Source organism: Magnolia sinica, chromosome 12 (genome assembly GCF_029962835.1).
Source record: "Magnolia sinica isolate HGM2019 chromosome 12, MsV1, whole genome shotgun sequence".
In the NCBI taxonomy this organism is placed as follows: Eukaryota; Viridiplantae; Streptophyta; class Magnoliopsida; order Magnoliales; family Magnoliaceae; genus Magnolia; species Magnolia sinica.
Genome location: NC_080584.1, coordinates 3,483,951 through 3,497,857, shown reverse-complemented (window position 1 = coordinate 3,497,857; position 13,907 = coordinate 3,483,951). Strand labels below are relative to the sequence as shown.

At 41.4% G+C, this 13,907-nt stretch overlaps 1 protein-coding gene across 1 annotated transcript in view; it reads right to left on the bottom strand.

Annotated features, from left to right (window-relative positions):
• Window positions 1-1,367: 1,367 nt before the first annotated feature.
• The window catches only part of LOC131221767 (uncharacterized), a 46,997-nt gene continuing 34,457 nt past the window's right edge, over window positions 1,368-13,907 (bottom strand). Inside the window, exons 3-12 of the mRNA XM_058217077.1 lie at window positions 12,626-12,810; window positions 10,486-10,527; window positions 10,327-10,371; window positions 8,451-8,537; window positions 7,735-7,861; window positions 6,642-6,725; window positions 3,482-3,607; window positions 3,328-3,392; window positions 3,136-3,241; window positions 1,368-1,596 (exon numbers count right to left, since the gene is read on the bottom strand). Coding sequence (XP_058073060.1) covers window positions 1,490-1,596; window positions 3,136-3,241; window positions 3,328-3,392; window positions 3,482-3,607; window positions 6,642-6,725; window positions 7,735-7,861; window positions 8,451-8,537; window positions 10,327-10,371; window positions 10,486-10,527; window positions 12,626-12,810 — 974 coding nt within the window. The 3' untranslated portion in view covers window positions 1,368-1,489. The remainder of the gene's footprint in view (window positions 1,597-3,135; window positions 3,242-3,327; window positions 3,393-3,481; window positions 3,608-6,641; window positions 6,726-7,734; window positions 7,862-8,450; window positions 8,538-10,326; window positions 10,372-10,485; window positions 10,528-12,625; window positions 12,811-13,907) is intronic.

Here is a 13,907-nt window from a genome sequence, read left to right as displayed (position 1 = left end):
GAGTTTTGGAACTATGATTAGGCTGAGTTTTGGGTTGAGCCACAGTTTTGGAACTATGATTAAGCTGAGTTTTGGGTTGAGCCACTGAGTTCTGGAACTATGATTATGGCAGGACGGTTCATGGGAAATTTTGAGGTGTTATCCCCAATGTATATTGGACATGTATTTTGCGGCCAAGACATTGATTTGGTGGGGTGCAATGTTGATGGGCCATGGTCTGAATATGTGGTCTTCGTTGGAAGATCATGACTGTTTGGTTGTTATGAGTTTTGCCTGTCGGGTGTGGACCGTTGCCTGGTTTATGCTGTTGTTTCCCCTGTCCATTTTCAGGCTACTGAATAGGATGATTATCAGAGTCGGATTACATGATTTTTGTTGGGGTTCGTTTGGATGTGCGGATAGGTGTTTGCATGGGGAAATCAATGTCCAACAACAGACATGAACAGACGTTTCGAGTGTTTGGATATGTGGAAAAGGGTGTCCTATTTAGATCACACCTCTTAAAAGTCCTGAACAGTGTGCCACAATAGCATAGCAGTGAGCATGCTATCTTTTGGAATTAAGGGAGTGTTTGGATCTTAAGTTACTTAAGATAAGCTACTTATGCCTTAAGTAGCTTATCATGATTTCTACTTATTAAACTAAAGTAATTACTTTATAATTAATCATAAACCAAACTCACTTATCTCAAATAAATTACTTACTGCTGTAAGTAGAAAAAAGTAACTTATTTGGTGGTATCCAAACACGCCTTAAGAGATTCAAGAGAGGATTTCCTGCATGAGTTAGTAGAATTTTAAGTTCATTGAAAGCACGTGTAATGAATGAAATGTTGTATTTTAAAATAAATTAGTGTTTTAAAATATTCGTCGAGCCGTGGCCATAGGTGTGCGTGTGCCTTATGGATGTGTCTTTTATGCAAGTTCGAAAGGTTACACTATTTCCTATTTTGTTTTGAAAAGTTGTATCTTCTTAGGCTTAAAAAAGTCACACTAATTGAGTTTAAACCAAATAGTCACAACCCTTTTTTGAAAAAGGTGTTTCTATACCTTTAAGGTGTCCATGCAAAACTTATAAATAGACTTCCTCTCATCTAGTTTTAAGGGTAAGAAAAGTTTGATTTTATGTTCAAAATATAGTTTAAGTATTTTTTGGTATGAGTTAAGATTGCAAGTGGCTCGAGCCCGTGTATAATGAGTACACCGCTAAGATAGGGTTATAGTCATATCCAAGAGGTCGATTGCTCTAGAAATTTGTTTCACTTGGGATACTGTCCAAAAGAAGCAAATTCGATTTCAAGTCGAGTGACTCACATCATGCATCGATTTCTACGAATCGATAAATTTTTTAACTTTCTTATTTTAACTTTATATAATTTAAATAGTTTTTAAAAATCCAATTTCCAACATGAAACAAAGTTCTGATCGAAAGGTGAAGCACGAAGACATCTTAAAACATGTATGTATTTATGTTTATAAAAACGAAATTGTTATGCTCGTCTTGCCGTTCCTCCAAAATCTTCCAAGAGACGCTCGATTGTCTTCCTTGACATTATCTTGTTATCGATCTCGAATGCTCTCAACTCTTCCCGAAGACCTGTGTAATGTATGACCATGTGGTTGCAAGCATTTGAAGCATGAGCATGAATGCAAGAATGAGCAAAGGATTCTGAATCCTGGACTTTTGTGGACATGCATGTGATGGAGTTGATTCCAAAAATGGGTTTTTAAAAATTTATTTATAAAGACTCGGACGAGTCTGACGTGACTCATCTGAGTCGACTCGGAGCGGTTAGATATATGGGTCTCCCATCTTGAGTCACACCTGACTTGGGTTGAATCAGCCCTGATTCGAGTGAGTTGCAACTCGACTCAGGGTCCAATGAGTCAGGTTGAGTCACCGAGTCTTTGAGCAATGATTCCAAAAATCCATGGTAATTGCCATTGAGTAGAGCTGTTGTGGTGCACATATGGTCCATGTATGCCATCCAATCCATCTAATAGATGCACTTCAATGTGAAGATGGGACTCGCCAAAGATCAGGCCAATCCAATCATCAGGTGGGCTGCACCATAGAAAATGGAAAACCGTCCAAATTATCTTGAATTGCAAGTCGGGGGTTACTGATCGTCGGCTTGATTTTTGGGGCATTCAATTTCATTGTGGGTGACTCTGTTGAATGGGTTGGATATCTCATGTACACATTCCAAGGTGGTCCCACATTGATAAAGGCTTTATGGTGGTTGTCCATTGTTTTCTATGATGTGCCCACTTGAGGATTGATTGCACTGACCTGCTTTTAAGCCATACACTGCTGATGGTTGAATTTACCTGATGGGTATGGGTTGGATGCCCATGTGATCACTCCCCATACATATATACACGTGTGCATGCCCATGCACGTGTACATGACATCTGGCTACAGACAGCCGTCTATATGTCCATCTAGGGCCTGAAAATCATATCGATCCAAAACTCCGGTGGGTCACATCAAAGGGAACAATGTACCTCACATGAGTTGCAGAACATCCTGATTTTTTTACGCTACCCTTCATTTAGGGTCTGGACGGCCTGGATACCGTATACACAATATGGTAGGCCCTTCACTCGAATCAATGGTGAGCATTCCTTCTGGACTTGTCCTCTGTTCTGTGGCCCACCTGACTTTCCTTTTGAGCTGATTTTTTGATCCTAGAGATAATGTGAGATGATGCATCTGATGGACGGGTTGGATGTTGTGAATACATCACATGGGTCCCACTTTTTCCCAATTTCAGTATCAAATCTCTCATGATTCACAAACCAGCCTTTAAAAAATCAATGTTCAGCTGCTTCTTAGCAAATCATATGTGCCATGAGCGTGCAACACAATCATGGTTTTAAGACTCAGATGACTCAGTGCAACTCGACTGGGTTGACTCAGTGCAACACGATTGGGTTGACTCTGTGCAACTCGACTGGGTTGACTCAGATCCCATAGCACCCAATCCGGTCCGACACGATGAGTCAAACCCCCTCAAGTGAGTCAGGCCAATTGAGCTCCTACTCAAGCGAGTCCCAGCTCGACTCGGACGGAACGAGCTGGTCCAAGCGACCCGGTCTTTCGACCATAGCTACAATATTAAATATAGCTCACCTGGTTGACTCAGAACTTTGAGTGGTAATTGCGATGCATTTGAGTTGAAGAAATGCAATAGATTCCTCATATGTTCAGCTGTTTCGGCCGACACAAGGATCTCCCGCTGAAAAACGTTGCACTCGGTTAGCCACATTGGAATAATTCGACGACATTGTACTAGAAGATTGTATGAAGATGTATATGTCGTACCTTGAAGATTTTTTGGTTGTCGTAGTACCCCGAAACAACCATTAGTAGCCGAAGTTTCTCTGACTCTGGCATTTTTATGGAGACAAAATAAGAACAAAAGCAATCACGAGAAAAGAAAACATTTTCTAATAAAATTTGAGAGTGATTTACTTACTCTGGAAAAGAATGACTTCTTCTGCACCACAAGCCTCACGAGCGAGAAGCTGCCCGATCGAAATTCCAATAGAGCTCATACCAACATTTGAGACGGTCAATCTAGATGCGGTGCTATCGGGCTTGCCTGGTTTGTGACGTTTATAGTTGGAGTGAGAGACATACCAAAGAAGTTTGTAAGACCTAATGAAAAAAAAATATCTATCATGGTTGTAGCCCTTATCCGGGCTATCTAGGGTTAGCTTTTTGTGTTGTTTGTCAAAAGTTCAACGACTGTTATTTTATATTGTTTGGAAAAAGTTCAACGAATATTCATTCATCTGATATCAACCCTCGTCTTTTATTTGAGCTGGGGAATGGTTGGTGCAATTACTATAAGATATATAGTATATACATGTAATTTTAAAGCCTTGTGTAATTGTTTTGGAAATTAAAAAAAGGACATCGATTGTAAAAATAATTTGTTGGGGGATGATCATATGTGTGCTATTTTTGAGCTATGTGGGGCCCATTGTGATGCGTGAGTGTCATCCCCTTAAATCTAGCCTGGTTCATAACTTTAGGTTGGCTATAATAAAAGAATAAGGAGAGACATTAGGGAGGGGGCACCCACCATAGAAACTTTTAGATGGAATGTAGGGTCCACCATGTTGTGAAAATGTTATGTAGCCCAATGATCAGGTGGGGTGCACTATGATGAAGGGGGCGTTGAAATTCATGTCATTCCAAAATTTAGGTGAAAGGCCATATTGAAGGAGCAAGTGGGGACATGAGGGAGGGAGACGCCCACTATAGAATCTTCTAGATGGAATGAGGGGTCCACCATGTTGTGAATATGTTATCTAACCCATTAATCAAGTGGGCCCTACAAGTCATTCCAAAGTTTAAATGAAGGGACACATTGAAGGAATAAGTGAGGACATGAGGGAGGGGGACACCCACTATAGAATCTTCTAGGTGGAATGTGGGGTCCACCATGTTGTAAATATGTTATCTAACCCATTAATCAAGTGAACCCTACAAAGGTGAAGGGGCATCGAAACTCGAGTAATTCCAAAGTTTAGATGAAGGGCAACATTGAAGGAACAAGTGGGGACATTAGGGAGGGGGACACCAACCATTGAATCTTCCAGATGGAATGTGGGGTCCACCATGTTATGAATATGTTATCTAACCCTTTAATCAAGCGAGGTTCACCAGAGTGAAGGGAGACTAAAACTCGAGTCATTCCAAAGTTTAGGTGAGGGGCTGCACTGAAGGAACAAGGGTAGACATTAGGGTGGGGGGCGCTCCTAATAAAAAATTCCAGATGGAATGTGGTGTCCACCGTGTTTTGAATATGTTATCCATCCCATTAATCAGGTGAGTCCTGCTAGGGTGAAGGAACATCAAAACTTAAGTCATTCCAAAGTTATGTAAAGGGCCATACTAAAGGGGACATGAGGTAGGGATACCCACAGAATCTTCCAGATGGAATGTGAGGTCCTCCATGTTGTGAATATGTTATCTAACCCATTAATCAAGTGAGCCCTACCAAGGTGAAGGGACATCGAAACTCAAGTCATTTCAAAGTTTAGGTCAAGGGCCACCCTCGAAGAACAAGGGCCGACATTAGAGAGAGGGACGCACACTATAAAACTTCGAGATGGAACGTGGGGTCCACTATATTGTGAATATGTTATCTAACCCATTAATCAAGTGAGCCCTACTAAGGTGATGGGGCATCGAAACTCAAGTCATTAAAAAGATAAGTTGATGGGCCACATTGAAGGGATGGGTAGACATTAAGGAGGTTTTTATAGGGAGGGGATGCCCACTATAGAAACTTCTAGAAGGAATGTGGGGTCCACCATGTTATGAATATATTATCTAACCCAACTCTGAAGAGTTTCAACATGAGGTCTTGGGTTCCATACCCATAGGTGGTGAAATCCCACTACGGCGTGCATGGGTATGTGTGTGTCGGGTGCGTGTGTTTTTTTTAAAATAATAATAAAAAAAAGAAGTGAGCCCTACTTAGGTGATATGACATTGAAACTCAAGTCATTCCAAAGATAAGGGCCACATTAAAGGGACCCATAGACATTAAAGAGGTTTTTATAGGAAGGGGATACCCACTATAGAAACTTCTAAATGGAATGTGGGGTCCACCATGTTGTGAATATGTTATCTAACCCATTAATCAAGTGAGCCCCACTAGTGTGAAGGGACACCAAAACTCAAGTCATTTCAAAGATGAGGTGATGGGCAGCCACATTGAAGGGACAAGGGTAAACATTAGGGAGGGGAGGCTCACCATAGAAACTTTCAGATGAAATGTAGGGTCCACTCTGTTGTGAATATCTCATCCATCCCATTAATCATGTGAGCCCCACTAGGATGAATGGACAACTAAATCAAATCATTTCAAAGTTTAGGTGAAGGGCCACACTAAAAGAACAAGGGTAGACACTAGGGAGAGGGACACCCACTATAGAAACTTCCATATGGAATGTGGGGTCTACTTCATTGCGAATATATTATCCAACCCATTAATCAGGTGGGCCCCACCATGCCGAAGGGACCCAAAACTCAAAAATCATTCCAAAATTTTGGTTTGGCCACAACAAGTGAATATATAGGTTTTAGGTGTGATTTCTAGAGTACTTTCGCAGGAAGTTTTTGATAGGAATGATTCTTGGGATGCACAATGCCCATGAAGAGGCCTACCAGATGTATGGTTTGGATTCCACTTACACATCAGGGGTGGGTCCCACATTGAATGTATAGTACTATACATTTGTTCCATGACCATTAATAGAGAAGAAGACAAGGCGATCTCTGTGGGACCCACCACCACATGGGCCAGCCCTGTCTTCTTCTCTATTAATGATGAGTAGGGTAAAGATGAAAGGTTAGGATTATGGTTTTAAAACCCGTCTGAGTCGACTCAGACGCGATCCAGTTCGATACAATGAGTCACTTGGACGAGTTCGATCTGTCGAGTTGCTGAGTCTTTTAACCATGGTTAGGATCTTTTAATCTGAGAGATCTTTTGCCCGTTACAACCCATCCATGGTGGACCACTAGATCAACAATCTGAGCCGTCTAGATGTGGGCCCCACATTTATGGAGTATAGACTAGTGTGCCTTAGCAAACACTGAGTTTTGAATTTGCAAACCTGCAAGTCGGGCCCACTTCTTGAAATCTTTACGTAGGATTTCCCTTACTTTGAGGCCTGATACATCGAATTTCTTGTATTTCACTGCAAAATATTTAGATTAGGATGCATTTCACGGCTGAGGCAAAAAAAAAAAAAAAAAAGGAAAATTGTAAACAACCCCTTCTCCTTCATTTCAATTGTAAATGCCTCCCTCTGTTAGATCTGACATTAGAGTAATCTAAATCAAATGAAAGAAATACCCACGATTAAGAAGTTCATATGGTGGGCCACATGATGGATGGATCAAATTGACATTTGGGGAGCAGATTGCCAGTGGATGTGTGGGGTCCACAGAGATGTCTGTGACAATCCACTCCGTCCATCTGTTTTGAAAGAATACGATAGGACGTGATTCTACAAATCAGGTAGGTCCAAAACTCAGGTGGGCCACAACAACAAAGCAGTGGGAACAACAACATTCAAACCTTCCCGGAGCTGACCATGATGTTTATATGCCATCCAAACTGTTCATATAATTATTATCACTCAGATAAACTGTAGAAACAAATATAATCCGTTCGTTTAATCCGCACCATTTCATGTGGTATGGCCCATATGAGTTTTGGATCTGCCTGATTTTTAAAATCCTATCCTATTGTCGTCTTTCAAAACAGATGAACGGAGTGGATTTCTCACAGACATCTCTATGGGGCCCATGCAGCTCCGGGCACAGAGATAACAGAGGGAGGTATATATCATGAGTTAAATAAGAGGGAGGTGTTTATAATTATCCCTAGAAAAATAAAAAACATAGGTTGAGGAGTATGGTAGTCCCATGCGCCTCTTTGCAGTTTGCACGCCTCAACATGCAGTTACACGTGTTAACCTGGCAAGCGTGTGTTACATCAGAGCCGTCCATCAAGTCCACCTACGTCAATGTTGAATATGGATCATCGACTAGCCTCTTTTGGGGCCATGGTCATCTGTTTGGTCTGTACGGTGAGGCCCACTTGATGAATGGATCCAATGTTCCACACACCTCCAAGTTTAACATGTGTGACAGGTGAAGGATATCCAAACCGTTAGATTTGAACAGATTTCAAGAACATACATATCTGGTAAAGGCCATTGCATCCGAATCGACCAGCACCGTTGATCAGTAGTGTGGCCATGTACTTATCTTTGGATGTACAGTCGACACTGTTCAGATTTCCAGTGTCTAAGAGTATACCTGCTAGCTGCACAAAATCAAGAACCATCCAACTGATGTTGAAAATCTGACATGGAATGAACTCACCGAGTCGACTCGCTTGGGGTCTATCAACGACCCGGCACCGTTGATCACAGCGTCCTCTGTAGACCTGCCATGATGTGTGCATGCCATGTTCTTTCCATCAGGTGGGCCACCTCTAGTTCACATGCAGGTGGGCCACACCTGAAGGAACAGTGAAAATCATGCCTAGAGCTTTAAATTCACTTGGTGTGGCCGACCTTAGTTTTAGAATGGGCTGATTTATGGTTTGTACCTTCATCCTAGTGGGATGCGTCTGATGAACGGGTGGGATGTCATATACAAATCTTCGCTGAGTGGAATGTGGTCACAGATTTATTTCTGTTCTTACCCGTTGATTCCCGGGCCACCAATCTAAGTGTTAGGATTTGTTACATCAGGAAATTCTTAGGAGATGGCCCATCTACTGCAAGGACCGTAGGATCAACGGTCCAGATCACGAAACAACGAACCCAATTGAACAGGCTATGGTTACGAGTCAACTCGGCCGAGTCAACGGTTGACTCAAATCAAGAGAGTGCAAGCAATATAAATACCAGAAGTCGACTGAAGGCTTTCCCAGCTAAAATCTCTGGCGAAGATAGTGTGAATTTTTCAGCAACAAGCGTACAACACGAGCAGTCCTGAAAAGAAGGGCCAGATCAGAAACGTTGGTTAGGTGGGGTCCACCATGAATATGCTTCATCACCAAAGAACAGACCTGTCCACTTATAAGATGAGCAACACATGAAAATTGGATATGGACTGTTGTTTTTCATCCTGGCCGTTCATTTTTTATCATTAGGTGTGCCATATCATACATGACATATGACAAAAATGTCCTTGGAACCCTAACAGGGCTGGGCCAAGATGGGTTGATGGCTCTTAGACATGCCCAAGCGTGGCCCAATTAATCAACGGTCTTAGATTTTAGTCCAAGCTTTGTCCTTCTAGTCCAGAATTTCAGCCCATGGGCTGGGCCCACTTGAGGTGGGCTGGGTCTAAGAGAGGATAGACCCGTCTGGCCCATTAAATTCCACCCATTGAACATCTAACCCTAGTATTAATAAATTGCAGCAGCAGCAACCACGATGACAGAAACAACCACAACAGCAACGGCAGCAGCAGCAGCAGCAATAATAATAATAGAGATAAGGTACCACCTGGTTCACCTCATGGGAGCTTCGCATGAGGTTGAGATCAGTGGACCCATGGTGATCTTTATTCCCATTGAATATCTAACCCTAATATCAACAGCAATGATGACCGACAACAACAACAACAGCAACAACAATAACAACGAAGTTCACGTCATGGGAGCTTTATTCCCATGAGGTTGAGCTCAACCGACCAATCGTAATCTTTGAACATCCACCCATCAATCAGATGTACTCTTCCATTGGAGCCATGGGTTTAAAAATCAGGCTAATTCATGACTTAGGTGGCCGACATCATAAATAATAGTTAAGAGTGGATGCCCACACATCAATAATAGTTAAGAGTGGATGCCCACACATCGAAACTTTTGATGATTGTTTATAAGGCACGCCGAGATAGGTTTAGAAATTCAAATAATTCATTTTGTGTCTTCCTCGAATGAGTGGCTATACTAAATCGAAGGCTATTCCAAAACTCAAGTGGGCTCCACAGAGTGTTTTTAAATGTTTTAGGCATGATTTCACATGATTTTAAATTCTGGATATGTCTGTTTTTTAAAACATTCTATAACTTAGAGGAGATTGATCAAATGTACGGTGTGGATGTCCAACACACACAAGTGGGGCCCACAGAGCTCTACCTCATGGTAAGTCACCTCATGGTGTGTGTGTGTGTCTATATATATATATATATATGAAATGGTTCTATGTGGTCGACCTCATGGGAACTTCCCATTGAGGTCGAGCTGTGTGGGCCCACCATGATGCTTGTCGAACATCTACCCTATCAGTCAGATGCACCATTCCATGGTGGGCCTTGAGCTTAAAAATCAAGTCAATCCATGACTTGTGTGGGCCACACCACGTATAAAAGTTGAGAGGGATTACTCTCCCATTAAAAATTTTTAATCATTTGTTGGGCCCACCGAGATGTGGTTTGTAAATCCAGCCCATCCATTATGTGTGTCCCACTTGGATGAGGGGTCAGACAAATTTTCAAACGCATCCAAATTTTAGGTGGGCCCCACCAAGTGCTTTTATATGTTTTATGATGTCTTCACATGATTTTAGATGGTATGGCCCACCTGAGTTCCATATACGGATGATTTTTAGGATATCCCATAATTTAAAGGGGACCCATCAAATGCATAGTATTGATGTTCGACACACAACACGGTGGAGGCCACACAGCTCCACCTCACGGGAAGTTCCCATGAGGTCACCGCACAAACACACACACACACACACACATATATATATATATAATAAACCGTACCTGTCCCATTGTAACAGTATTCACCCAAGGATAGAGAGTATTGGCCTACCAAAAAAGAAAAGATAAGAAGTTAAGGTGCATCCACCCATGGTAAAGTTTTATTATAGTAGGCAAAAATAAAACTAATGTAGTCAACTACATTGGATTGATAAAGAGTACCTGTTTGCAGTTGAAGATTTCTACCAAAGCTTCCTTAAACATCTGTATCATGAATACTTAAAGAATCTTGTAAGATTTAACCAAGGATTAGTGAAATAAACTATAGTAAGTAATTATTGTAGTTGAGAGTGTGTACACACCTCTTGCTTGGATGGGAGCTTGTGGCCATTGAGGAGCACTAGTTTAAGACTCCCAAATAGATCATAGTAGGAAAGGTCAATCTGCTCTGCCATTATCACATGTAACCACAGCCCTTGATCAGAAAAAAATGGATCCCATTCAAAAGAAAAAGAACGGTTACAGTTCAAACTGAAATTCAAATCCATCCATCCATCCATCCACCTCTCTATCTATCTATCCATGAGAAAATTTCACACACATGTTCCATATTGGCACGTGTACTTGCATGTGGATGGACAGGGTTCCACGCGTGTCGAATAAGCAAACGTCGTATAAGTAATGATACTTACAATCATCTATACCCCAAATGAGATAACGTCGAACACAAGTGCAATATCTGACCTTTCATCAAGTGGGCCCCACTGCTGATTCTCCCCAGCCCAGAAATTAGGGCGATTCACCAATCAGGTGGACATGAATGTATGAAGAGCATCCAAATCAACATTGGACATTCAACATATAAGCGTGGTCCACCCAATGAGCATACATGCCCTAATTTGATGTGCAGGACACTTTGACAGTGGGACAGTCTGATGAACGGTCTAGATCTCCCATAATGACAGTACGATGACTGCATTGAGGCAACTGAAAGTAGCGCATCCATCCATCTATCACGAACGTTGATGAGAGTTCACCACATTTTTAAAATGGTGGTGGGTCATCCTTCTCATCTGTAGCATTCATGTACAGCTATCTAGACTATCCAAACTGTGGGTACATATGGATGAAGTATAAGTCCCACTTATCAAGCAATCCTAACCGTCCATTTATCAATATCGAATGGATGGGTACACGTAAATCTGTGATTGATTCAAATTCCAAGTGATCAATCATATGGTCCACATCATACATTTGGGTCATGGAAAAAAATGGTCCACATCACCTTCTAGTTTAACTTTTGAGTGTCCACTATCCACACTCGGTTCAGTGATTTGCACGGTCTGGATTGCGTACAGTTGAAGAGTCACCATCATTGAAATGGTAGTGAACTATCACCAGAATTTAGTCTTCTATGCACATCAGCGCATGAACGCACGAATGATCACATAAGTTCGAAGGTATGTAATTACCATACGATTGAGCTTTTTTGGGACCACCATTGATGTAACTGTAGAATCCAAACCGTGAATCTGGTGTAACTCCTCATTTTCACCATACATCCCAAAAAAAATCCAGATCCATAACATAGGTCGGACACACGACAGGGATCAATGTAAAATTACACATAAAACCTACATATGCAGATTGTGTGGCCCACTTGAGTTTGAGTGTGTCCCTTCATCCTAGTAGGGAGATCCAGATTAATGGTTTGGATGGCATATAAACCACAATGAGACTACACTTTCCATCTGAAAGATTTTACGGTCAGCATCCTTCTCCCGGCATCCCCCATTGTTCCCCCCTTTTTGGTGTGGTCCACCTGAGTCATGAATAAGGTTGGATTTTGGGTCTAGGCCTAACATTTGGGCACATGTAGTGGACCGGATGGATTGTACTCACACATTGGCGGTGGGCCCCACACAGCTTCAATGTATTATAATCACCATACACTCGGAGCATATGCTATCATTCCATGTGTGTGTCTATATATATATATATATATATATATATATATAATGGTACTATGAGGTTGACCTCATGGGAACTTCCCATGAGGTCGAGCTGTGTGGCCATGGCAAAGAGAAATGCAAATTAAGGGAGGAAAATATTTCTTTTTGTCATGGCCCACCAGAGTTTTGAATAGGGCTGAAAGTTGGACATGAGAGGTTTCAAGAAGTACCTCATCGCATGGACCGTTCAGATTCTGTGACCATAACACATGTGCAAAGGTGCGCAAATGTGCGCGCGCGCGCACACACACACACACATATATATAGAGAGAGAGAGAGAGAGAGAGAGAGAGAGAGACAGAGAGAGAGATGTAATTATTTATGTAGGCATGTATGGATGGAACACATACCTCGTCTATGAAAACTAACGATGATGGATCAATCTGACATGCATCAAACAACCATTTGACCTCAGCATGCATGTTGAGATCTTCACGCTTCATGTTGATAATGGGAAGAGTGCATAACTGGCTGCTGTTCAATGTCTCATGCAAGTAGAAGGCATACATGATGGTGGAAGCAATGGACCCCAAATCTATCAAGAGATGAATACTTAATATGAAGATACATGATTATTATAATCTAAATATATAAACCCTTGAGTTGGTGGGCCATCATGGAAAAAAAATGAAAGATTTCCAACCAATTAATTGGACTAAACCGATGGATAGGATCAAATCTCTCTCTTTCAAGTGATCCATATATAAATTAATGACTCCCTATAAAAAAAAAATTACTGGATTTTTATCAAAGGATGGCAAAGACTAACTTGTAAATCCTTGTGAATTTTTTTTTTTTTTTTTATTTTTTGAATAAAACGAGAAGAAATACTTACACACAACCAGTTGTACTAGTCGGTGTGGGGTCCACCATGGTGTTTGTATGACATCTTGACTGTCTAGCAAGGTTATCTCACCATGAAAATGGGATGCCCCAAAGTTCAATTCAATCCAACCATTAGATACATTCCACATGAATGTGGAGTATTTTGGGTATTTATTATTTTCTATGGTGTGCCCCACTTAATAGTTAGATACATGTGACTTTTGGGGTGTCCTATTTTTATGGTGGGACAACTTTGCTTGATTGGTAAGATGTCATAGGTATGCTAGTTGGATTCATCTGACTTTTCAGGTGTCCTATTTTCATGGTAGGACAACCTTGGTTGATTGGTGAGATGTCATACATACATTTTGGCAACCTCGTAAATGAGTGTACTATCACAATTGTAAACGACATTTTTCTCATACACCACATCACATGGGCACATGAGCTAATGATTTCAGTGTTAAAATAGAGTCTGTCTACCACTTTGCTATGGTTAAAGTCAATCCCAACATGGTATTAAGTTGCCTTGGATGAGTCTACCACTGAGCTATGGTTAAAGTCAATCCCAACATGGTATTAAGTTGCCTTGGATGAGTCTACCACTGAGCTATGGTTAAAGTCAATCCCAACATGGTATTAAGTTGCCTTGGATGAGTCCCGGGCAACTCGCACGAGTCGACACAAAGTACATGACTTGGGAGAGTTGGGCCGAGGCTTATAAGTAGGGGTGTCGATGGGTAGACACAAGTCGGCTTCAGGAGTAGAACAAAAACTCACAACTCAAGGTTTTTGAAACATAGTTTA